The following is a 27,154-nucleotide window of genomic DNA, read 5'->3' as shown; positions in this document are numbered from 1 at the left end:
ACTGTAGGTGGGGACAACTGTCAGCGCTGTATGTGGGGGATGGAGAATGTTTCTGATCTATCCCTTGAGTTCTATAGAGAAGGCTGCATGCACTGTTGCCAAAAATAATGTTTGTTTTATTCTTGTATGTAGGTGGAAGTGTTCACACATTGAAATCTTTAAGGCTATGTTGAGGTGAATAACACGGCTTGTTCCTCTTTTTTTTTTTTAATGTCTTACAGAAATGGGTGTTATGCCAGAGATAGCTCAAGCAGTGGAGGAGATGGACTGGCTGTAAGTAGAAATGCTTTTGGGCCTGGTAAAATCAACATGCTTCTTAAAATACCTTTGTCACATTAAAACAAAGCAGATAAGTGTTTTCCTTTAACTGTCATTGCATTTCATGCACTGTTTTAATGTGAATGACTGGAGAGCACATTGTGACTGGAGTAATAACATTTAAACTCGGACGAGCAAAGCATGACTGCTTTATACTTCAGTGTCATTTGTTAGAAGCACTGTGCTTCTGCCTCTGTGATTCTGGCTTGTTAATTATGGATTGAGGCATTATTGGATGAAATACTGTCACATAACTGATGATAGTTTACTAAATGTTTTCCAGACTATGATCTGAATTTGTGTTCTTCAGAGTTGATGCCTCTGTGTTAGTCTTCTCCAAAAGTTATTCTTCCTGGGTTTAGTTACTTGTTTGCCTAAAATTCTTAAGACTTCAGAGCTAGTTTTGAATTGTCATTTAGAATGTTATCAGTATGGACAATCTTAGTGTATGTAGATTTTTTCTCATCTGTAGGGTATTAGTTAGCTGTGATTGAAAATGCTGGTTACCTTTAATTATCTTTAATTTCCTTTCCAGTTTTGAATAGGAATCTTGTAAATGAGGGCTGTGTAAGTTGCTTTAAAAGTAAAACTTGTTTTAAGAAAGGAAAATGGGGAATATGTGATTAATCTGTTTCTTTTATAGTTTAGCATAGTGATGTAAGATGTAGCCCTCTTGGCGGGGTGCAGCTGAATCCAGTGCATCCACTAGTCACTTCCTCTTAATATACACCTCCTGTTCCAAGTTCTCCTTGTAAATGCAATCTCTTTCACTTCCTTAGCTGCTAGCAAGAAAGAATAATCTTCACCTACTATTTTCCATCTTGCAGATGACCATGGTTTTTATGAGTTCCTATAGAAACAAACCATCTTTTTTTCTACTGATAACATGTTATTTGTGTTAATGTGTTCTTTCCTGTAGTCTTCCTACAGATATCCAAGCAGAATCCATCCCACTGATCCTGGGAGGTGGTGATGTACTTATGGTATGTATGCAGGGTAGCCCTATTCCTAGAAAGCCCATTTTTTTAATTGTTGTTTGTGCTGTCAATTCCCTTCTTTTCAGGAGGAACCATAGTTAGATTAGGTCTACTGTCCTTCAATAGACAGTATATTCTTTGGCTAAAACCGTCTTTGAGTTCCTGGTGTGTTTCCAACTGTTCTTGGAGATGGGGTTCATTCTTATTAGACTTTTTTTTGACTGTTTGACAGGCACTACCATATGAACGAGAGCTATGTAATTTCATCTACTCTCCCTTTTGTCATAAATACCTGACATAGATCTGCATGGAACATAATTGATACTGCCTAAACAAATGCTTCAGTATTAATAACCTTGAAGATACCAGATTAGTCTACCTTGTTCATCATGTCTTCTGCAGATCTTGCAACCAAAGTAATGCTTCTTGTGATCTTCTGTAGCACCTCCAGAAATCTTACATACATAGATAACTTTTCTAGTAGATTCTGGGAGCTTTTGAGTTTTATTTTTTTGAAGTCTACTGTAAAGGTTTTTCATATTTGTATTCACATCTGATTTGTGTGAAACAATAGCATTACTCTCGAGATTTTCTGTATTATGTAGAAGTAAAAGTAAACTGAGTTTATTGAAATAGAACTATAGAATAGTCCTTACAGTGTAAGTTGCAACTGTGCTTAACTCTTAAATTTTTCTTCCCATAGGCTGCTGAAACAGGGAGTGGAAAAACTGGTGTAAGTAATCAAATTTAAATTGGTGAAAAATAGAAGTCTTTAAGTGGTGAGAGATGGGGTGTGTGTTTGTATGTGTATATACAGAGAGAACAGGTACATGTTTGTATATGTATTTAAACAGTATTATTAATAGTCTTTATAACGTGTAGGTGTGTTTTTAAACACTTCTGGTCCTGGCTTTTACACCTAGGGGGTGAAAACTAGGTTGACTGTGTATTTGAAAATACCTGTATAAATTGTGGAATGAAAAAAGCTCTCCCTCTCAGGCTTTTAGCATTCCAGTCATCCAGATTGTTTATGAAACGCTGAAGGACCAGATGGAAGGCAAGAAAGGGAAAGCAACGATTAAAACTGGTGGGGCAGGTAGGTTGATTTTTTTTTTTTTTTTTTGTCACACTCAAGTTTGGAATGCTTAATTCATATTGGTTCCATCATGTCCCAAAGTAAAGTTAACCTAACTTGCCATTAGATAAGTATTTTTTCCTTAATTTAGGATAATGTAAATAGACTGTCATCACCACATATTTTATAAAACAGTGAAAATAAATTTACTGGTGGAGTCATGGAAAGAACCAGTGTATATTTGACTGTGGTCTCTCGGTAATAATCATTGTGTTCAGCTTAAGGCTGGCTGATCCACACCACGCACTTCAAGGTTCTTCTGAAAGCCATACTAGCTAGCTTAGTGCCTAGCAAGATGGGACAAGGTGGTAGTGTCCAACTTTAAAAAGGGGTTAAAAAGAATTCTTCCAGATTCAGGGATAGATGAGACATCAGCAGTGACACCCAACGGTTGGTTTGGGCCTGTTAAGTGAGCTTGAACTGAAAGCTCTTCTAGGCTCAAATTTATTTGTGTGTGGCTGGGGTATCACTGTAGTGTGTCTTTAAATTCTGCTGTGCTGAATGAAGTGGTTGTATTCCTTTTGGCACCTAGCTAGATTTGGAAGCTGAGTAACAACATCCTGAGTTTCTGCAGATTTGAACTAGTAAACATTGAACTGAACAGGAAATGCACAGAGCTGGAACCCACAGATATAAAATGGATTGTTACCATGAAAATATCCTCGCAGTATTTGAGCGTCTATTATACATTTGTTTAAATAAGCTTGCAACCTGAAAGGTAGTAACCATATCCAGTCTGTAGTATTTGTAGACTGAGATTTATGTGACAGTAGCTGCACAAACAGCATTCTGAAGATGTTACAGAAATTCTCATCTTTCAGCTTCATTGTAGCTACTGCTACAGCTGTGACAGTACAATGAACTTTATTTCAAGGAGTATTTTTTTGAATGTAATCTAAATAGACTCAGTAATTCTAATTGAAATGCATCGAGTTTTACAAAAAAAGAATCTTTGTTCTTTGTGGAACCTCTAGACTTTATTGCAGCATGTTATTTGGCTTACGAAAAATGAAGTCAGAAATTTTACATGTGTGTATTTTAGCTCTTCAGCAATTACATTTTAACTAATACCCTGAAAAATACTTTAATATAAACGGAACAGAAATAGCAATTATATTTCAAATTTATTGCTCTTAATATAGTTTTGGATATTTTCTATCAATTTGATTGTGATTATGTGGAACTCTGTCTTACTTTATAAGTGTATTCATTGTTTTCAGTTGTAAGTAGCTTAATCTGTGCTCCCTTTAGTGGAATAATCTAAAATTTGGTAGAATTCCATGGCATTATGCATCTGTGCCTCTTCTTCAAGTTCTAGGTCTTTGTCTTGACCTTGTATGAATTGCATTGGAACAAAGCTGTCCCCCCAGAAAATTATGCCAAACATTGTAGAGCCAGTGTGAACTTCTAATTTGAGTTCCAGACTTACCTTGTTGGTTTAATACTTTTTCTGTTGCTGTCTTTCAAACAGTACTCAATAAATGGCAAATGAACCCGTATGATAGAGGATCAGCTTTTGGTGAGTTGTCAGAATATTTGCTTAAATGTTTGCTTGGTGAAAAAAAAAAAAATGGAAGAAAGCATGCATGAATATTTCTTTCAAAAGCACTTAGAGAAGCAATTTCTATAACTAAAACTGTCTTGTCATTTTCAGCAATTGGATCAGATGGTTTGTGTTGTCAGAGCAGAGAGGTAAAAGAATGGCATGGATGCAGAGCAACTAGAGGTGTGACTAAAGGTAGGTATAAAACTAGGTATTTTGGACACTCTTCTAGAAGTTTCAGCTGAAATGCCCACTTGCCACCCATTGTTAATGTGGGTGGTTGCATTAAAACTTACCCCTCTGAGCGTATGTGCCATTACTCACTTTACTGCTAGCTGAAGACTGAAATGACGAATACCTCTGTTTTGCACTCCTTGTGTTGTAAGTTACTTTCTCCCTGGTAGGGGATTGAGTCAGAGGAGACAAAATCGTAACTAATGTTCATTAGAACGTATTTTATAATGGTGTTTATTAATAGGACCTAGCTACTCATACGGTACTTCCAGTTCTTTCCTTGCACGCTTCACACACCCACACATTACATTTCATGATTATGTGGTTGGAGCAACAGTTGAGAGGCCAACCTCAACTCTTCTTGGAAGTAGAGTCATACAGATACTCCACTGGTTCTAGGTGGGTCTTCAGAAAGACCCTCATAGTCTCTTATCATGAGGCTTACAGATAATCCTGTAGTCTGTCTGTATGTAGCAGCCAGTTGGATGTGGTTCAAGTTAAACAGTTGAACCAGTTGTTGATGCTAGCACATAGGTATGGTCTTGTACTGATTCAGTAGATCCCTGGTCTTCTGAGTTTATTATCAGTTCTTGTGGATTCAGTAGAACCACTGGTCTCTCTGGCTTATCACTCCTTTGCAGCCTTTCACACACTACCTCTGAGCATGTACTTACTCTCTTTAGCCTGCTGTTCTCTAACTATCTTTCTTTTGTTACATACATAGGTACCTACAGAACCTTTTCACACTAATGCGGTAGGGGATTTTATGACACTTTGAAGCAGAGGTGGACATGTTAGACTTGCATGGTCTTGGAAGTAGTCAAATTGAACTGTGATGAAATTGAAGTTTAAGTGATGTTTTAGATCTTTTTTTTCTGTTTAAAGGGAAATACTACTATGAAGTTTCCTGTCATGACCAAGGCTTGTGTAGAGTTGGTTGGTCAACTATGCAGGCTTCATTAGATTTGGGTGAGTTTCCTACCAAAAGAAGAATACCATAGACAGTTTTCATATTCACATGGAGGGGCTAGAGTCCTGTTCTAATGTCACAGAGAAGGAGCTCCTTGGGAAGGATAGCAATATCGGGGAGTTGAAAAATTTTTTGTACAAATGTTGTTCTACCTGTAACCAGAAATCTGCTTAGGTGATGACAATGTTTCTTGTCTCTTGTGGCTTTTTCACATTTATTTCAGTTTTTTATAAAGATGACTGGAGACTAGTAAAATCAATAAATGTACTGATACAAGAATACTAATTCAGCATATATCAAAGCTAGAAGTCTTTAGTTGGCACTGTGTTTTTGTTTTTTTTTACATGCTAGTGTTAGAGGTTTCAGTCACCAATAGAAAGAGGGGGGGAAAAAAGGTAACCTGTCAGCCAAAAGATAGAAAGCTATACTTTGTCTTGTCTTCAGGCACTGATAAATTTGGCTTTGGCTTTGGCGGCACCGGTAAGAAATCTCACAACAAGCAATTTGACAGCTATGGTGAGGTAAGCTTGAATTGCTTATTGTTAGAAACATTATTAAAAGTTTTGCATGTTAGTTCTGTGCTGTAACAATTGACTGTCTTCTGTAACAGTGCTAACTTTTAGGCAGAGGTCACTGGACAAAAGTACCTTGAAACACTGAGGCATTTTTGGATTAAAGCATATTAACAGATTTAACACAAGCAGTTACCAGCTTGAGACTTATGGTTGTAGCTAGACTGCAAATATATTGACTTATATAATAGAAGATAAACCTTTTCTGTGTGTTACAGGTTAGAGGTTAACTGATCTCTTGGATTTATTTCTTGGCTTATTTCAGTCTTTAGTTTGAACAACACCAACCTGTCTGTATGCCTTGGTGAATGTCTTAAATTAGAGCATTGTATCCTGTTTGCTAGTAGTTAAAATAGAAGTAATCGCACAACTCTCTAATATGTCAAAACACATACTTAAATGCTAATAAGATGTACTTACTCATGCTCTATTTCTGGCTATGGAATTGGGCTTGCCGTTAGAACTGCTATCTTAATGTATATATAACATGCCTCTAGTACCTCCTGCAAGAGTTAGTCTTTTTATATAATAAAAATACAGGCTTCTGTTACAGTGTTTGGTGCTCTAAACTCAGATTTACATTTCTTAATAAATGCATGATTAGTTTACTTTTCCATAATGCAGGATACTTCCAGGTAAATGACTTAAGTGTATCATAGTCATGGTGTTTGGTTTTAAAGTAAATTTAAAGCAGCAATAAATGTTTAAATATCTAAAATAAAATGGGCAGCTTACGGAAGACTTGTAATCAAATAAAAATATGCATACTATTTATATATTGTATTATTGGAATAACTTGAACTTGCTTCTCAAGTTGGCATTTATTAGTAGGGAGAAGTGGGAAAACTGTAGAAGTTGACAGAATGTCAGCACTAAGTTTTCTTAATACACCGGACACTAAAATCACTTCACAAACATCTTTTATTACAGGAATTCACTATGCATGATACAATTGGGTGTTATCTAGACATAGATAAAGGACAAATAAAATTTTCCAAAAATGGTAAGTTTTATTCACTTTGGAATTTTATTGGGCTGCCTGTATTGGGGGAGGGACAGGGAGAGGAATGCACACCCATGCAGAGTCTGACTGAACTACCTGCTTTCAGGGAAGGACCTTGGCCTTGCGTTTGAAATCCCGCCGCACATAAGGAACCAAGCGCTCTTTGCAGCTTGTGTACTGAAGGTAATTTAGGAATATTGCAGACGTGTAAGGTCATGAAAATTGTTCTAGTTTTAGTAACTAACTACTTATACATAAAATTTGCATAGCCACAACTACTGTTACTGTAGTTGTGCTTGTATACCTCCGTTTCCTTTGGTCTACTAGTGTTGCGCTACTGGAGTGGTCACCACAGTGTTAGCTTTGACAAGTACCGTTCAAGTTAAATATCAAATGTTTGAATTTAAATACTTGAATATAGGGGTAGAACAGCATGGATAACTGATTCCTAGTACCAGTGCTATCTTGCCTGTATTAAGCTTCTTTATACTATGATTCAACAGATACAAGCAAGTAACTGTAAAGTGCCAAAAATTTCTGTTTTGTTTATTCTTAGCTGTAACATTACAGTAGTGTAGTAGTATGTCTTTCTGGAGGTAGTCTCTTTGGGATGATCTCTTACCAAGTAAAGGTTTTAGCAAAGAGATTTCTAAAAGTTAAATAAAAGCTTTCTATGTATCTGTAAATGTGGGAATATTTTAATGTAGAATAGAAGACTTTTAAGAGCTAGAGCAGCACACAAAACGTCTGGCAGGTTTTAGATGACTTGGGGATGGAGAAGGTGGGAGAAAACACCAAATTACCCCCTCCTCATCTAGCTGGTTCCTCATGAGGAACTTAATTAAAGAATTCTCATTTTATGTGGTCTTTGAATCTGTCTATGACACAACTTTGTTGAAATCTAGAATGCTGAATTGAAATTCAATTTCGGAGAAGAAGATTTCAAGTTTCCACCAAAAGATGGCTATATTGGTCTTTGCAAGGCTCCTGATGGTAGTGTTGTAAAATCACAACACTCGGGTAGGTTAGATTTTTTTTTTTTTTAACTTCTCTCAGTTCTATATTCAGTTTGTGTTACAGAGCATCTCTTCATGACTTTAATTACTGCTGTATTCAAGGTCTTACTATGATCTTACTGGGAGCAATATTGATGCTTTTTTTTTTTAAGTATTCCAAATCTTCTTCATCTTAAGCCACAAATAGTCTAGTAGTTTGAATTTAGAAATGCATCAGATAAAGAGAAGTTCAGCTAAATTACTCAGTGTCATCTTAAAAATGTGGGTTCTGCAACAAAGTTAATGATGCTGCGTGGTCAGTATACCCACTAGCACAGGAAGGTTCACTTGTAATCTCCAAATATTAATTGGAAGCTAATCATAATGGAGTGAGAAATAACACCCTCCTTTAATGAAGCACTTAGAATCATGTGGGTTTAGATTAGCAGTAGAAAATCCAAGTTTATTTCCAGTAAAAAATTCCAAGATAGGAATATAGTTTTTATTAATGGCATACTTTTTTGTCACTTAGGAAATGCACAAGTGGTTCAAACACAGAACCTTCCAAATGCTCCAAAAGCATTGATTGTAGAACCATCAAGAGAGCTGGCCGAACAAACTTTGAACAATGTGAAGCAGTTCAAAAAATATGTCGATAATCCCAAATTAAGGTAACAGTGCACCTGTTAGTTGTATTTATGGTTTTGTCCGTGGACATGAGTTCATGGGTGGGATGGAGGGGGGTGTTTTGTGGCGAAGTGGACCTTAATCTGCAGTGCTACTGATAATGGTCTCAGTAATATCTGCTACTTACCAACCTGCTGACTTTTCAGCTACAATTAGACCAGTTAGGGGGTTTTTGATGTGTTCTATACATGGATAATATCTTTCTGGTTTGACAAATCTGTTTCCTTTTTTTCTGTAGGTTATCAAAGGTGTATGATACTTAATGTATTTAATCAAGAAAAGCATATCTTCTGCTTACTGCCCTTCTTTTTTGAATATCTTCCTGTGCTGTCCACCTCCCCCAACCCTCATTTTGTTTGTTTTTAATCTCCAACAAGTAGTTATATACAAGACCTGCTCTGTTAGTGTGCTCGCAGGACAAATATTGCCATGATTGGCATGGGGATGCAATTCTGAAGAATGAATTGTCTACAGGTTGCTTTGGTCTGAAGCTGTTCCTCTTTTGACTGCCCTTATGAAACATAAACAAGTGTCTCCATATTCTAGACTTGTCAGTTTACAAGAGTGCTTTTACTAGAATTGCAGGGAAGTAGCAATGAGGAAAGGCAAGCTATGTTCTACGATTCCTTTAGTTTACTGTTATTTGCATTTCTAGCTTCCAAGAACACAGGAAACTTATTAAACTAACATGTTTGAGGTTTTTAAGGAGCAGATTCTTTTTTTAAGATAAAATTGGTTATGATGCTACTGTACTTAATACAACAACAATAAAGTAACCAAATATTTTAAATAAGTAACAAAAATTTCACTTAATATACAGTACGCTATATATGAAGGGATGAATGTTAAAATTAAATTTTCTTCTATTAAAATTACTGTTCAGAGCTGCTAATCATCAACTACTAATAAAAGAATCAGTCTTCTGCCAGATGTTTACTATATCTTCTGAATATAATAAATTAGTAAATGTCAAAACATGTTGATGTAATTTTAGGGAACTGCTGATTATTGGTGGGGTTGCTGCAAGAGATCAACTCTCTGTACTGGAACAAGGAGTAAGTTGTGGTTTTGTTCATATGATTTTATAGTTTAGATTCTGAATAATTCATTATGTTCCTGGAGAATAATAACAGTGCTGTTTGTAACTCCTGTAAACCTGACAAAAAAACAAATTGTGCATTTGATAGTAAGCTCGTGTTGCACTGGTCTGGCATTTATTGCCCTACTTCCGTGACAATTATCAATACAGATGCTTATAGTACTTCTTCAAATTCTGTTGAAGCCTTAATGCTTCTGAAAATTTTAAAAGGAAGGTGTCATTTTTGCCATTTGACCTTAACTAACAAGACAGAGACAGTTTTCCTGTTAACTTATGCTTCACATTTATGTGAATAAAACTGGTCTGCAGTTATTAGAGTCAACCTGTACCATAAACGAGTCTTACATAGAAAGAACCAGTCTAGCTTCAGCAGTCATGCTGTAGGGATAGCATAGTCACTTTAATTCAAGACTCACTTTTGGAAAGGAGACCACATCACCATTGATAAGGTTTTTTTCAGTGATTCTAGCTGCCAAAACAGACATTTTCTCCAAAGCAGACTTGAACTGGAAGATTGCTAGACTTCCATGTGAATGCTAAATTCATGGTGGTGAACCCTTCCATCTGGCAAAATCTTGAGTTATTTCTGTAGTTGATAGACTTGATATGTATATTTTCAGTGAGGAAAGCTAAATTTATTTTATCCCCATTTGAAAACAAATCTGTTTGTTGGCTTCAGATAACAAAGTTACACAGCTTGGGGGGTGGGGGAGGGGAGAAGGGAGCAGGACCACAACACTTCCCAAAATCAAGAGAACACTTCCTACCTAGAGATGCTGCTAATGAAATAGTCATAGTATTGAAATGCAGGTTGAACAGAGATGTTGTGGGATCTCTCCTTGAAGATACTGAAACTTTTCCTGGACTACTACCTAACCAGCTTGGAAGTTGTCTTTGATTTGCATGTGATTCTAGGAGTGCAGACTAGATAACCTCAAGAGATCTCTCCAACCTAAATTAGGGTTAGGATAATTATAACTAATAGAAAATAGGGTGTCATACTGGTAATTGTCTCAAATTTAGACGAAGCTGGTAATGCCTCTAGTGATGGGATCAATTCATACTCCTATGTATTTTATAGGTGGATATTGTCGTCGGAACTCCTGGAAGACTGGATGACTTGGTCTCAACAGGAAAGCTTAATTTATCTCAAGTTAGATTCCTGGTTCTGGATGAAGCTGTACGTAGAGAACTAAGTGATACTTCAGTTCTGTTCTTAAATGCAATATGACATTTCCTAAAAGAGTCAGTGAAACATCATTGTTCTGTATTATTTGGTACTTCAGTGGAACAACAACTAGCTACCTATAGGGTATTCCAGGTTAATGTTATTGTTGTTTGTAACCATAGTAACCTAGATATTCATTCCCCTTGTAGCCTCTCTGGCAAAGCTGGGTTTTTTTCTGATAGAGAAATAGAATTTAGGCTGTATTCACAAGGTAGTGAAGACTTCCTGTGACTGTACAGGGAACTTGGAAGGACAAAGACAAGATAAGCATATTTGATTACCCAGCAGGTTTTGAAGCCTGTGAATGCAGTAAGTCAGTATGCTGTGAAATGAGTGCCCCTCTCTGATCTGTTACAGTACAACTGAATATTCAAAGGTGGAATGCCTTGGGGTATTAGCTAGTAAAAGCTGCTGAGACAGATGTTCAATTTCTTGTGAAGTACAGCAGCTGTACTTCTAAATACATCAAGTTTTTACTTTTTTTTTTTCCTCCTTAGTAATAATATCCCAACCAGACATTGACCAGCTAATTGAGAGAACTTCTGAGACTGCAAGTGTATTGCTTATTTAGCTCAAGTGTACAGACTGAGACATTAGAAGTGCAGCTTTATTTCTTTTATTTCATCCCCATGTAGGATGGCCTTCTCCTCCAAGGTTATTCAGATTTCATAAACAGGATCCACAGCCAGATTCCTCAGATAACTTCAGATGGAAAGAGACTTCAGGTAATAAAATTTGTTTGTAGTTTGGGGGTGGATGGGGTTTGGTTTGTTTGGGGTGTTTTTTTGTGGGTCATGCTCCTTTCAATTGTTGAGTCCTAGATGGCGTGTGCATGCTTCTTGGAAGTGGGGTTTGTTGTACTACTTGTCCAAAACTAACACTTGTTCATTGGGTTCAGGAATTGTCTGTGAGCATGTATTTTCAGGATCCTAGATCTTGAAGCCCAGTGTTTAGTAGTATTTGAGTTACTTGGATATAAACATATCTGAAAACTGAGTGTCTACATACATTATGATTTCTAATGCTCTAATAATCTCGATTCATTAGCTCTCAGTAATTCTGCTTTCTTCCTCTTAAATGATTGAGTTTTTTGTAAGAGGATAATTAAGTAACTTACTTTGTGTCTTTACTTTCATCAGCTGGGTAGTTCCTTTGAGGAAAGACAGTCAGGGACTCTCTGTTGTGCTATATTATGCTACTCAACTACATATCATTCTTCCAGTTGTACTCTGACCTTTTTTGCTGGGAGAACCTAGTCTTCAGTGGTATCCATATGTTTTTTTTCCTTCTCAGGTGATTGTGTGCTCTGCAACACTACATTCTTTTGATGTGAAAAAACTATCTGAAAAGATCATGCATTTTCCTACCTGGGTTGATTTGAAAGGAGAAGATTCTGTCCCTGAAACTGTACACCATGTAGTTGTGCCTGTAAATCCAAAAGCTGACAAACTCTGGGAAAGGCTTGGCAAGAATCATATCAGAGTAAGTGGTCTATAAGTGAAAACTAAGATTGTTTACCTGTACTTACAGAATTGGGGCCTAATGTTGTAGGATCTTTGCCAGCTTTTGAAACAGCTTAGTATATCCAAAATAGTTTGTTCCATGGTAGTCAGCATCGTGATATTGGTGATGTTTTAACACTGTTCCTGAAGAGGGCTGTCTTACAAATATGATTGAGGAAGATCTCAATACAGTAACATGCTGATATGTACTAGAGAACAGTGGAACTACACTGCTTTTTCACTCACTTCACAGCTAATGGTCTGTGGCCTAACTGTAGTTAGTACTTATCTTTTCTGACTGATCAGGAGGAGGTAAATCTTCCAACATAGATCATTCTGTAAGGTAGTTTTGTCTCTGACTTATGTGAGACAAGCAATTTTTAGAGGAATGGGTGTCATCTCAGACTGCTTCTGAGGTTCTAGTTTAAATTCTACATTAACTTGACACCGGTTCATGTGAGAAAGTGGTGGTTGTTGGCATCTTTAGTTTTCAAGTTTTGAATAACTTGGGACTATATTTAGTTCTCAGTAACCTATGCAGTTACAGTCAATAGGTTTTCTTAGCCCCTTATTATCTCTAGAATCTCCCTTTGTTAGATCTGTTAGAGCCTTTTCATTAAATCTTAGCATGAATATATTTCTCTTGGGTTTATCTCTGATTCAGCCTGGCATAGGGAAAAAGATTTAGCCATGTTTATTTTATAGTACATTGTTTTCAGGTTTGGTGGCTTAGGGTTTTTTTTTTATTTCAGCATTTTGTTCAAAAGTGAGTTCTATCCAGTGTCTACATAAATATTTTTATTGTCCTTTTTTCTGAACAAGTTCTGTGTGTTTACACTCAAGACTTCATCTAAAGGTAGATTTGTCTGGTGGGAGAATAGAATGCTAAGATTACTTTGAAACTTCATTTAATTTCTTGCTTATTACAAGTTAATGGAGATAAGTATTTCCTCTGTAGTAGGGACTAATGACTGAGTTTGTTTGTTTGTGTTTTTCTAGACTGATGAAGTACATGCAAAAGACAATACACGACCTGGTGCTAACACTCCAGGTAATCGGCAACACTAGTTAAGTAATAGCTTGTGAAATAATCCTTCATAAATATTAGGAAGTAAAGTTAAGTTTATAGTAGATATCAGCCTTGAGTCATGTTCCTAGAAAATTCTGGTTTTGTAGTTCTGAAGAGAAACATGTTTCTGTAATTGGGGGGAGGAAAATATATATTTTGCAAGTATATAAAGAATCATTGTTTGTTGGTGTGTATAAGTAACCTTGAAACTCCTGAGTAGTTTTGTTCTTTCTGTAGTATGTTACCTTGGAGCTGGAGAACATGGAAGAGGGAATTAAAAACTGAAGGTCTAGAGAAAGCTTACTTGCTCTGCTACTAGAAGTTTAACTGTTTACTGAAAGGCTAGAGAAAGCTTTAGATGTATGCTGTTCAAAGGCTCTTCATATTTTTAAACTATTTGAGTGAAATAACTTCTTTACTTTTACTTAGAAATGTGGTCTGAAGCTATTAAAATTCTAAAAGGCGAATACACTGTTCGGGCAATCAAAGAACACAAGATGGACCAAGCCATTATCTTCTGCAGGACTAAAATAGATTGTGATAATATGGAGCAGTACTTCATCCAACAAGGTGGAGGTAATATTTTTCATTAAAATCTTATTCCGCTCACTTTCCTGTTTATTTCAAAGCCAAAATGATAGAGGTTGCCGTTATTTGGACACCACACAAATAAAGTTGAGCTTAAGGTTTTTTTTAACATACCCACTAGACATAAAAGTCAGGGTTTGGTAGCAGGGAGCTACAGGGGTACTCTTTGCAGCAGCCATGAACTGCCCTGTACCTTTTCAAACAGCTCTGAAATGCCTGGAAGCAACCCATCATGCACCAGAGTTTGAACCAATGAAAAGAGTATGTGATGCCTCTGCTGAAACATATGTAAGAAAAAGTGATAGTTATTAGGGGCAGGAGACATGAGGGGGAAAAAGTGTGTGTGTGTGTACAAAAGTACACACGTAAGGAGATATGGAAGGAGAAATGTGAGAGAACACAGGGCAACACTGAAAGGTGACATGTGAGGAGAGAGATGATGATGCATGTTTGGAGAAGCAGGGAAGTTTAGACTAGGAAGGAGTGAGGAAACATGCCTGCACAGACCTTCTCTGGGGAGGGGTAGGGAAAGGTCTTTGTTAAATTTTTTGTCTTGTTTTTCTCCAATGCCTGTATCAGTAATTAGAAGCTTATGTTAATCAGTAATAAATTCAGTGAAATTCCACTGAGTCAAGACTTCTGCCCACAAAATGTACTTTTATGCCAGTTCTGTATGGTGGTGTTGCGTAAGTTGCAGATGATGTTATTAATGCGTAGCAACTCTTTTCAGGCCCTGATAGGAAGGGACATCAGTTCTCGTGTGTGTGTTTGCATGGTGACAGAAAACCTCAAGAAAGAAAGCAAAACCTGGAAAGATTTAAGGTGATGTAGCATATTCTTGAAGGCTCTTCCCTCACTTCCCGATACCTGAAAACATATATTAACGTGTTGCTAGTTCTCTATTTAAATTAAATTGCGTTCAAGTGCTCTGACCCACTTCCTAAAATTCTGTAAGGCACAATTTCTGTAGATGGAAATCTATACTGTCATTCAGTATGACCTTCGTTAGTTTTCATTGAGAGGATGGGGGGGGGTTCTTAGTTTTACATAAAACCTACATGTAAGCTCTCAGAGGTTATATTGGCTTTTTTTAAAGCCTTTGGTCCTTAAATATTAAACCAAAAAAATTTAATATTAGTTTGATTTTGATTAAGCCATTAATCGATTTATACTTGGCTTACTCTGTTGGGGGAAGAAATAAGGATATAAATTTTTGGAGCTATTCACGTTCAGAAAGCACTGATGCACAGTGGAAGGGCTTTATTTGAAATGTTCTTAAATGTAGAGACACTTCAAGTGATATGAAGTACTACTGTTACATTGTGGGATTTTATTTGGTTTATTTAGCACAACACTTCTTTACAACTATGTTTTCATAGAGAGGAGATGTCCGTTTCTTGATCTGCACAGATGTTGCTGCTAGAGGAATTGATATTCATGGTGTTCCCTATGGTAAGATCTAACCTCTAAACTAAGCTATTGAATTGCATATGACTGCAATACATTTTGCAGTCCTGAAAACTAGCTAAAGCAGGTATATAACTTAGAGCTTCATTTTAAAAAGATGTAGTCGTTGAAGCCTTAAAGTACGCAACTTTTTATTTGATTGTTCACTGTACGTTCTCAAATACCTGATGATATTCCGCATTGCTGAGGATTCTTTGTTTTTCCATTCTTGTCAAAAGTAATGATGGAGAAAGCAGTTTTATAATGGAAGCCTCAAGTGTAGGTACTCTAGGTAATGACAACTATAACTGCTGTAATAGAATAGAAAGTATGTATATGAGGTAGGGAAAGGAATTGTAACAATGAAGATCGTATGCATTTTAGGTATATTTTTTAAAGATTTCTGTATTCTCTGTGGATTGTGTGTATCTTACAGTTATCAATGTTACCCTCCCTGATGAAAAACAGAACTATGTTCATCGAATTGGGAGAGTAGGCAGAGCTGAGAGGTATGTATGTGTTCAGAGTAGTTGCCATGTTTTCTTGATATTTTTTGTTTCAGAAATTGACAGTAGATACTGAAATATATTTTTCTCTCTCTTTTCTCCCCAAATATTTCAGGATGGGTTTAGCAATCTCCCTTGTGGCAAAAGAGAAAGAAAAGGTAATTATGCTCCAAAGCAAAACTGAACAGATGTTATTTACTGAAGTTCTATCCACAGCTGATGCCTGACTTCAATATCCTGCATTGGAAAACTGCTTGTTTGTTTTTGTTTAATTGAAAGGGAATTTAGATACCTGAACTCTTTTTCATGCTATAATTAATCAAAACGAGTGTACTAAACTTTCACAATTTTTGGAAGTTGTTTTTCTTTATTTCTAGGTTTGGTATCATGTATGCAGTAGTCGTGGAAAAGGGTGTTATAATACTAGACTGAAGGAAGAAGGTGGTTGTACCATATGGTACAATGAGATGCAGGTAACCATTTTGCTTAACCAGAATGTTCCAATTCCTCTGAAACACTGTGGGATATAACTTTTGTTTTAGCTGTGTAGATAAAGTACAAAGCTAGTTTTGGGATGTTTAGAACTTTGATGCCATTTGAAGAAGATATTAGAAAACTGCAAGCTATACATTCTATAAGTTATTTAATTTTGAAAGCTTATTTTAATATTCCTAGCCAGTTCTGTTTGGAGTCTTATTTTCAGCTTTATAACCTTCCTAATCAAATGTTGTTAAGAGTTACAGGATATTAGTTACACTTTTTTGTTTAGATGTTTTGTTGGAAAACTAAGTAATTTAAACTGTTGTTCCTCTAACCTGGAAATAGTGTGTCACTTAAGTGCATTGTCATTGGGATTTGTATACCAAGTATGAATGCTTGTTAAAATCACAGTACTTCCCTTCTTTATACATTAAAGAAGGATGAATGATATATCATCTGTGGTAAAATAAGCTTGGACTGTGAGCTCTATTATAAAGTAGCCCCACTCACATAAGTAGGGTAGTATGTAAATGTTTCTAGGTAGAGTAAAAATAGACTGAGATTGGAAATGAATTTGTATAATCCATCTGACTAAAGAAGGTGTTAGTCTTTGGTATCTGCAACCACGTTTCTGCGTAGAGTTCCTGTTGAAACTACTCAAATGTGACTGTTCAGAACACTGGTCTACCTGAAGTCTTGGACCATAACAGTACTTTAAGACTTTTTTTTTTCTAGTTGCTGGGGGAGATTGAAGAACACTTAAACTGCACTATTTCCCAAGTTGAACCAGACATAAAAGTACCAGTAGATGATTTTGATGGCAAAGTTACATATGGGCAGAAAAGAGCTCTGGGTGGTAAGCAATGAACTACTCTTGAGTTACCTTGTGTGCAGTGCTCAGTTTCTTGGTTGTCTGCTGTATAACTACAGGATAATTAAAAAAAAATCTGCTAGTTATTTGTCTTCTGCATTGACTACATGCAGTCTTATGGGTTGCAAGTGACCAAGGTGTGTGTAAACCTGTATTTTTGGTGGTGCTTTTTTTTTTTCTTTTAACAAGTTAACAAAGTTACTTTAATTTTCTGAATGACTGTGGTTGAGCATTACTAGCTCTGCTGAAAAATGGCTTTGAACACACCATTTAGATGGGGTCTCTTTTGGCAGGTGGACTGTATAAAGGCCATGTGGATATTCTGGCACCTACAGTACAGGAGTTGGCTGCCCTTGAAAAGGAGGCTCAGACATCTTTCTTGCATCTTGGCTATCTTCCTAACCAGCTGTTCAGAACATTCTGATTGTGCCATACTTGAGACAAGCTTGAGTTAAATGCTCTACCCTTCAAATACAGAAATCCTATACTGTCTCTGAGTAGCAGTAGTTAGAAAATGATTAAAATTAAATACGCTTCCTGCATAATGAACAGTGTGTTCAGCATTGTTAACTCTGTGTTAGCTGTTGTCTTCATTAAATAAAGCAAGTCAAAGATGAAATTATTTATTTTGCTTTTTTTTTTTTGCCTTGCCTTGAGGATTACTTTGCAGAATCATTCTTTGCATAACTTTTTTTGATTTGAGAGTATTAGTTAAGCATATCCGGAAGGAGAGTTTTACTTCTTTGCAGAATATTATACGTTAAAATTACTTAGCTGTGTACTGTAATTTTTAATGCTGGGCTTTTTAGAGAAGCATCCATATTCAGACAGTTGTTTATATTCAAGATACTGAAGAAGAGGAAAAAAAAAAATTCACACCAACTTCCTGAAGTATGTATTTGAAGTTCTTGTTTATCCTAAAACCATAAATCTAGGCTGATAACTGTGTTTTGATTCTGTAATACTGGACTTCTGAAAGGTAATGTGTCTTAAATTTTTAAAACTGATCTTGTACAAAGCATTCTATGGTAGTCTGAGTTCATAGAAAAATAACACACTAGTATCAAAACCATTCATAAATCTTCAGGAAATACTTTTTCATCCAGCAGTATAGGTTGAAGTAGTTAATAACCTTTGCTGCTGCTTTCAGGCAGGCGGAATCTGTTCAGATGAAGTTACTGTAGTCTGATTTGGATTTTTTTTAGCTTTCTCTTTACTCTAGTGGTACGTAGAAATTTTGTTGACTTTGCAAATTGTCACCTAAAATATCAAAGGTGGGAATGCCTGACAATCCAGAATGAAAGTAACCTTTTGCTTTCCTCATGAAGACTTCTAGTCACAAAATGTTAGTCTCCTTGCAGAAAACTCAGGTTGAGCAGACAAATTTTTTTGTGTAATGTTACCTGGAGAGAGCAGACTGGGAGTCCTAGCTATTGTTATAAAATACACTGATTTCTCATTAAGTTAAAAACATGTATTTACTGTGACTGTGTGGTGTTATGTGATCCTAAACTGATCCTTGTAGAATCCTTCCTTTAATACCTTCTATATACTTCAAAACTGGAGGATGGGGAGGGGAGGACACAAGTGATGCTTATGATTAGAACTTGAGAAGAAAAGTTTTACCATTTGTTGTATTGGCCATCTCTTGCCAGACAAGAGTAACGAAATCTATTGACCATGAGTCAACCAAAATTAATTTATTGCAGTGCCTAAAATAATTTTAGATATAGGAGAAGAAAGATCATGCATGTTTGCAAATTGAAGTGGAGATTAAAAGTTACTGCTGTCTTAAAATACTAAAAAGATGAGCTTTACAGAAAACATCACATTACTTCAGAAAGCAAGTAAAGTTATTTTTAAAAAAATTTTTAAAAAAGCTAAATTGAATTATACTAAATTAAGTTCAGACAGTTATCTCTGGCATGAAGTCCCTGGATGTTCACTGTCTTTATTATTTTTATTTTGGAATGCATATTATTTTAATTTTGGAATGCATATTATTTTTATTTTGGAATGCATATGCCAAAACTGAGTAAGTGATAAACCATGTAACTAGATAGGCATGATTCTGATTAAAAGCTTTAACTACCTTTCTTGAACCAAACACTGACTTGCGTTCACATAGTCAAGGTACGAAGGTATTTTCATGCTAACTTAAAGTCAACAGATGTATAAGAACAATTCCTTAGGAATAGGTATGTTACACATCTTCTGTCATTGGGAATATTACAAGTTATTTGCAAAAAAAAAAAACTTTCTTTGAAATGAAGTACCTAATTGTGTGTCTTGATACGTACTTGTGGGTTGTTCTGCATATGTACACTACACATATATGATTGGGGGTGGATGTTCCAAATGTGCTTTTTGCTATTTTGTTAAATGACTAACAATTGACTGCCTCTTGGTGGTGCTGATGTTTCACGTATGGCTAGAGAGGCTGTTGGGTATACTAGCCTAGTGCTTCCAACTTAGTTACTTCTATTCTCCCTGTTCTGTTTTTCTCCTTAGAAATAAACTAACTCCTAAACAAAACCAGAATTTAAAGCTGTTAGAACTGTTTATGTGGAGCACAAACTCAAAATGAAGGGCCTTTGCTTCACTGACTTGTCACAACTTGAACAAACATGCAGTTTCAACTGTTAGGATGGCTAATTCGCTAACTTCTGTCTTAAATGACTTGTTCCTTGTCTGGATACAACGCTAATTATTGCTACTGTACATGTCAAAATCGTATTTATTTTTCTTAGTGTTGATTTCTAGGGCTGGCTAACTGAAAACTGCAGAAAAATAAGCTTTCATAAGTGCCTCTGGCAGTATTTGTCAGACTTTACTGGCTTTAGAACTGTGTAAGCAAATCCCACATAGGCATGCTTGCTGTGCTTCAGCTTTTCTGACCAAAAGAGGGAAAATGTGGGAAATTCACGATTAGCCTAAGTAAAATGAGCAAAATAAAAATTTTAGTTTTAAGCTTTTTTTTTTTCCTAGTTATTTTAATAGCTGTAAAATTGGGGTAGTGAGACGTTTCTGTTTGGCTCTTTCAGTTTTATCGTTTGCTTATTGGAGCACCCTTGTTCAATAGCTACATTTTCAACTAATTTGTTTTAGTACAATGTCTTGAGAGAATTCACATTCTTACTGAATGATTAACTATTCATTTGAGTATTTATAACTACTGGTAGTAATCTTTCTTTGTTTTCCTTTACACTCCTATAAAGGTTCCTTTTATGGGAGGGAAAAGGATACAGATGGTGTTTGCCACTCAGCGTCCGAACTGCTGAGCTGGGGCCCCCTTTCAGTATACTCTAAAGGCAGGAGTTTGCTGGTCTCTTATGCCTTAAGTATGGTTCTGTTTTGCTACTGTGAAAGCAGACAAAATTGCTGCTGGCAACACAAACTTATACTCTAGTCTTCTCATGTTTATGGAATCACACATACAAATAAATGTGCCTGGTCTATTTGAAGAGGTAATTGGCCTGTGGTCACTACCATATGTGAATATCCATATAATGCAATAAGCTGGGCCCCTGCTTGAGCCAGTTAACAAAATAACTGCATCTCAAGTAGATCAGATAAATGTAAAAAAGAGGAAAAATGGGGTGGTAAATTCAGAGGGTCAGCTTTACCAAGGAGTGTATACCCTTCTGCTGTGCACTTCTGTTTGTAGATAAGGAAAAGTGTAAAAGCTAGGGATGTTTGAAGAAACCCTTAATAACTGCAGTTACACCAACACTTGCTAATGGACAAAATGAAGATACACAAGGGATGAGGGAGAAGAAAACCTATGGCTTGTGTAAGGAATCCTCTTAACAATAATACTACTTTTACAAGTTGCTTGAAAGTAAAGTTGCTGCTTTGCAGAATGGCTACTAGTTGCAGATACTAACCCATTCTGTGAATGAGTGAGCTCAATCTGTTTTAAGATGTTTTCAAAAACCACTTTGCATCTTGCAGTGTTTTTTGTCTGTAGTTCCTGGTTTCGTACAAATGTGGCCAACTGAGGTAAAGGGATGTTGTAATCTGCTGAGTGTCTGCCAAGGCTAGCAAGATCTTTCATAACTTCGCAGCAATTATATATTAAAGGCTGTTTCTTGATACTTAGCATATGAATGAAATAGTCTTTCATAATGGTTGTTGTTATTGGAGGACATAAAAGGCACATTCATGAAGTATGTCCTGTGAGCACTGCATCTTACTGGAGTGCCTAAGGTGTATAGCAGAATGTTTCTCTTGTCCTGAATGGATTTACTTGATCTAACATTTGGCAGAAAAACTATAAGGAGAAAGAGTTAACTGATATATAAACAGATTGCTGAAATTCAGCTGATTCTACTTAATGTTGAGCTAATGCCATTGTGGGTGACTGGATACACTGCCGCTCTAGAAGGACACAAGTCTCCCTCCTATAGGTGCAGTGTTGTACCTGCTAGTGCTGTACAGAAAGTTCAGGTAGTCTAGAGCATCTGAACAGCCTCAAGATCTTGTGTGTAGACAATTTGAATCATTTTGTATATATATAACAAAGTTTAACTTAATTTTAGCATGTATGGAAATGTCGTAGTACTCATATTTCATAAAATGTGTTGCCACTCCAGTCTGTCGTCGTTTGCTATCTTTTGATAGAACTGATGTAGAATTGTCCACTGTTGACTTTCATGTTTGCTGATTTTTGAAACACACAAAGCTCAGTGAGTGACTTGGATGGTATCAAATAAAACTATCCTTCTTTAGATCGCTTTTTTTGAGAATCGTCATCCTTTTAACCAGAGCTGTAATTGTGTTAGACTTATTTTAATTTATTGTATGAGTTATGAAGAATAACATGAAGGATAACAAAAAGCAATAGAAGTTATATACAAATTGCTTTTATTGACATTTATGACTATGTCTGGTAAGCTATCAGTATTATGTGTGCTATCTGTTATTTAGGTTTTAAGCAATGTGTTCTATTGTAATTTCTGTGAATTTTTGGTTATGACATTTAGCTTCTATGAATAATAATAGCATTGTTAAGTGCTTCAAAATAGGAAGTGGAAAATTTGTTAGCATACAGCAGTATACAATTATGCTTTAAGCAGCTCTGTACCAAATGCAATAATAGGTTTGTGGGGTTTTTTACTGAGTTTTAACCCTTTCTGAAAAAATAGTTCTTTTCTCTCCCTTATAATGAAAATTTAAGCAGTGTTTAGCTGAAATGGTTAAAAATAAGTAAGTTTTACAAAAATATGGTCTATTCACCTAGAAGCACTGATCTTTGGTGATACTTCTCATGTCCTGAAACAGTAAGAACAGGATTTAAATTTGCTAAAAAATTTTGTAAAATAGTCTGAAGTCATCTGAAGTTTTCTGTCAGTAGCCCAAACTCTGGTTAGGAGTTTTGCCAACAGTCATTGTTGCCAGGTGGTGTTTTTACACTAGGGACTTCATTTAGTCCAAGTTTCTAAAACGGTAATTCTTGGTATATGGTAAATACACCTAATTTTTCAGTGTTTTCTTACTAAGCTTTAACTTTTCTGATACATATGTACAAATAACTTTTTCCTGATGGTTTAAAAATAGCCATTATAGCTAAAGAAGGAAAAAGTTTGTAGTTAATCTTTTCCTATTAAACTTTTTTTCAGTATAATGCTTATGGTATCAGAGGCTTCCTCATGTGTTTTACTTACCTCATTTAATCATGTAGGTAACTTACGTAAACACTGTGCTCCAGGATGCGGTCTCCTTAATAAAGCAGGAAATCCCTGGGAAACTGTCCAAATAAACACTGCACAGGCTACCGAAACAATCAGAAATACGGGTTTGTATATGAAATGTTTTCAGCAAGCCTATATAATGCCCCCTTAAAAGTCTGTCTGTCTTTTTTTTTTTTTTTGAGAAGACGTCCAGTAAAGTGACCCTTCTACTTGTCAGACCATGTGTGCATCCAGTTGCCTCTTCTGTTACCCTATGGATGAAAAGAGAGTTAACTTGTATTCTTGCATCAACAGAATTATTTGCATGGTGGCATTCAGTTTACAGCTCTTGAAAATCAACCAGGGGCTTGGGAGAAAATGTATCAGGGTAAGATGGGGAAGAAATGTAAGTTCCCTAAAATTAAAGAAGGAATGAAAATCAAATCCTGACTGAGACCTAAATTGCCGTTTTGAAAATAATCTTCTAAATAAGTGTTTCCATAAGTGACATGATTTAGGGTAATTAAGTTTGCAATGCCCAAATAAGCTGTGGTTTTAAGGTTATGAGCTTCAGAGATCAGTGTCTTACAATTTATTTTAAATGTATGTGATAATCTTGACTATAGAAATAGATATGCAACAAATATAAATTCTCTTTGCTCTCTTGCATACTGCTATTGTCTAGAGCAAATTAAAATAATGTGGGTTTGATATGCCATGATGAAAATTTCTCTCACCGAAGCATCTGTATCTCAGCAAGATGTCAGTCTCCGCAGCTCATTCACAAATACCAGCCTCAGCTGTGTTCTGGTTCAGATTAGGTTTGTATTGAACAAAATAGTGTAACAAAAGTAAGCAGGAAACAATTCAACCCCACAAATGAGGTTATTCCAGTTTTTGTAAGTGTTTAACAAGAAGCTTAACCAATTGCCAACTCGGAACTTGTGGGATGTTACTCTCTCTCCTTTTAGATAGTGATGCTCTGTTGTGCAGAACATTACATTCAGAAGTCATGCTTTCTCATGCAATATTTACCAAGTTTCTTAACTCATTTATTTGAAGAAGAAATCCCCGACTCCACTAGACTATTTCCTGCATTAAACTAATTAACCTTCACAGAGAAATTAGGTCTTGCAGAGGTGGTTATGTTTCCTAAGAGAGCAGCCACAGCACTCCCAATAAGTGTTTGAAGTGGAGAAAAAGCTTTTAAGAAGTTCATTTCCAAAGGTACTGTTGCTATGATAAACAATTTCTAGTATTACATGTGCTTGTTACTTACCTTTTCTATATTGTAAGATGCTTTTTGTTATACCAGCAACACTCGTGTTTTGATTGCCAGACAGACTAAAAGGTTTTTTCCATGAAGTTTTTGTAGCAAAAGGAATTATTCATGTATCGCTTTATGCAACCAGCATCAGGAATTTCTTTTATTTTTAATAATTTAATCTGTTCCTTTAATAAGAAAAAAGTGGGGAGGGGGAGGACAACAGTGAGCAAGAGCAGCCTAGTTGGAGCTTAGTCTAATGCAGAGATGTGAAACAGCTTCTACCCTGGAGTGCTGTTTACAGAGTCTGCGGTATATGTAATCTCTTCCTTGTCCTCTAATGTTAGCCTGTAAAGTTACCCCATTTTACCTTTCCCTTCAGATAAGAATGTTGGTTCATCAGCATGTGTCAGGTGCTGTGTTGTTGCTCTCCCTTTCCTGTGGCGCGGGGCTGTGCGCAAGGGAGGAGGGAAGAAGATACCTGGGGGGTATGGCAAGACACTGTTCTCTGGGCAAACTTGCTGATGTGAGCCCTAATAAGGGGGTGAAATTAAGAGCAGCAGCAGGCTATTACAAGTCATTCCAAATTTGATGGGGGCAGAACAATTGGGGAAACACATGGCACCATCTGCTTTACTCTTCTAAAATTCTTGTACTCTGCTGTGGTGAGTGCTCTCCCAAAGTGAAGTGATGCCTTCTGATACATGTCAGGAATGGCTCCGTTTCCTCACTGCCTCTCCGTGGAGAGGATTAGATGAGACGTTCAGCTCAAAAAACATTATTGTAAAGGAACAAGCAGGGAGGTTGAGGTAGACAAGCAGTGAGCGTAATGAAGAGAGGACTGAATTTAAGGTGATCCTGCATTTCTCTGAGCAGCCGCTCTATCCACCACAAAACCCATTTCCTATGCCAGGGGAAATTGGGTTTTTGTGCAAGAAAGTTCTGCTGTGTCAGAAGGGGAGAGATGTTTTTCTTTGTCCCACACAAACTGTCTTTTAGATACGCTGGTTTCTTTGAGAAACCAGGGTGGATCAAGATACTTTTTCACAAAGTGCTTCATGTAACAAATGAGATCATTATGATCGAATGAACATGCATAGCTGAGCAAACACACTGAACTCTGAATTTGTTGGAAGTGAGTATAAACAGATTTCATGCCCTCAGAGGTAATTCCTGAATGGTGGCAAATATGTGTAATTATTGCTAAATTTACCAGCATAATTGAAGTCCTGTAGTCAATTATAGGTGATAACACTACTTGTGCACGCTGACAAGAACTTATGGGAATACGTAAATTGCAGGTTAGCTGACTGGCTGTGTGTGCGGCTGCAGCTGATGAAGGTTGCACTGTGTTTGGGAGATTCACTAAATTCCCTCTTGTGCTAAGGAGTGGTCTGCCACACAGCCAAGGACTAACCCAAGGACTGTATTTTGGTTTATGCTTTCTCTTAAGACAAAGGTCAGATTTGCCTGGTTTGTATGTTGTAAAGCTTTAGAAAAAGGTTGCAAGGTTGATCTCTTTTTCTTTTTTTTTTTTTTTTTTTATGTTCTCCAAATAACTTGTGTTCCTAAGTGTGTAAGTTTGGAAGTAAACACATGAGCAGTAAGAGATGTTATTTTGAAATGTTTCATACTTAAATTTTTTGAGAACTTACGACTTTTGATGTTATTTTTTCTTAAATGGATGGGTGGTGTTGGTAGAGTGGTGGGTCTTTTTTTTCCTGTACCTCTCCTCTTTGACCAGGGTTTAATCATAATATGCAGGTGTCATGCAAGAAGTGCATGTGTGACTACCAAGGAAAATAATATTTTCAACGTCAAACTCCAAATAAAGCTTTCAAAACCAACTTTGATTCATAAGACACTTTAGCCCTGAAGTGAAGCTCGTTACAGTTCAAGTGCTGAAGCAGAGATCAAAACAAGAAGCTGCAGGCAACTGCATTCAGAACCTGATTGCTTTGACCTGTATTCTTGATGGTATTGCTATTCTAGTCAATATTATCCCTGACACTTACTGTTTTCCCCACTTTCCCTCCGTGTCCGGTTCAAAAGGAACAGCTGAGTGCAGTGTGAGTAAGCGGTGTTTAGTGTGTATCCAGACTGACAGATTAGGAACAAGACATCAGCCTGGATGGGTCCAAACCAGATCAATCATGCTTCGTGCCAAATAAAAAAATCTCCCAGACAGGTGGGGTGAAATTGAAGGAACGCTGATTTTTATTAACTAAGTGCACATTGATACGTCCTTACAGAAGAGTGGGAGGATGTAGCCTGTTTGTGTTGCCACTAAGACTCCCAGATAGATTACATGCTTGACTGCTACCATATGTTAGCTGGGAATGATACTGCAGCCTGTCTGAGAGAGGGACCCTCACAAAGAATTACGGCCACCGCTATTGAGGCACCATTTTCTGCTGTTGTGCTGGATTTGACTTTAAATTATACCCATGTATATTATGCAAATGTTTTCAAAATGGCAAATTTCAAAAATTACCTTTGGACAGTTTAGTTGCCCTCAACATTACCTTGATGTCATTTTTTTGAGCTAAATTGTAGCCGAACGAAAAACCCTACTCTTGCTGGCTTGCTGGAAGAGTGCACTAAAGCAGCGTGACTATTGGCATTCAGCTGCCTTTCTATAGAAGTATTGGAGAGAAAAATCAGAAATAGCTGTTCAAAGATCTATTTCAAAAAGTGAGACAGTCTGGATGATCACTTTTTAAAAAACATCTTTGTATGCTACTGTGCTTTATAGATGGGTGGTATTAGGATCATGCGGGTACTCCAAAAAGGTTGTGTAATATTGGTGGTTTGTATTACTTTTTTTTTTTTTCCCTACAAATACAGGGGATTTTTTTTTAAAAAGATATTAATGGCAGCCAATTTTAAATGCTTTTGTTAGCAGTGCATTTTTTTAATGGAAGAATTAAATCACAGAAGTCTTGAAGATACTAATATACTGATTGGAAAAAATAGTCATTCTCTAATTTGAGTT

General features: G+C 36.5%; 1 protein-coding gene across 1 annotated transcript; it reads left to right on the top strand.

Moving 5' to 3' along the window:
- Window positions 1–219: 219 nt before the first annotated feature.
- Window positions 220–17,845, top strand: DDX1 (DEAD-box helicase 1). The gene is made up of 25 exons (XM_026845323.1): window positions 220–273; window positions 1,238–1,301; window positions 1,999–2,028; window positions 2,295–2,391; window positions 3,902–3,949; window positions 4,085–4,168; window positions 5,093–5,176; window positions 5,622–5,698; window positions 6,680–6,752; window positions 6,859–6,935; window positions 7,658–7,772; window positions 8,280–8,418; window positions 9,429–9,489; window positions 10,615–10,713; window positions 11,397–11,486; window positions 12,055–12,243; window positions 13,263–13,314; window positions 13,762–13,908; window positions 14,651–14,742; window positions 15,300–15,372; window positions 15,803–15,875; window positions 15,988–16,030; window positions 16,250–16,345; window positions 17,088–17,208; window positions 17,517–17,845. Exons 1-25 carry the CDS (start codon window positions 224–226, stop codon window positions 17,645–17,647), a joined length of 2,205 nt encoding a protein of 734 aa, XP_026701124.1. The 5' UTR covers window positions 220–223; the 3' UTR covers window positions 17,648–17,845.
- Window positions 17,846–27,154: the final 9,309 nt, after the last annotated feature.

The sequence above is a fragment of the Athene cunicularia genome, assembly GCF_003259725.1.
Source record: "Athene cunicularia isolate RWA chromosome 3 unlocalized genomic scaffold, athCun1 chr3_part1, whole genome shotgun sequence".
In the NCBI taxonomy this organism is placed as follows: Eukaryota; Metazoa; Chordata; class Aves; order Strigiformes; family Strigidae; genus Athene; species Athene cunicularia.
Note: the sequence above shows the minus strand (reverse complement) of the source record. Positions and strands in the feature narration are given on the sequence as shown.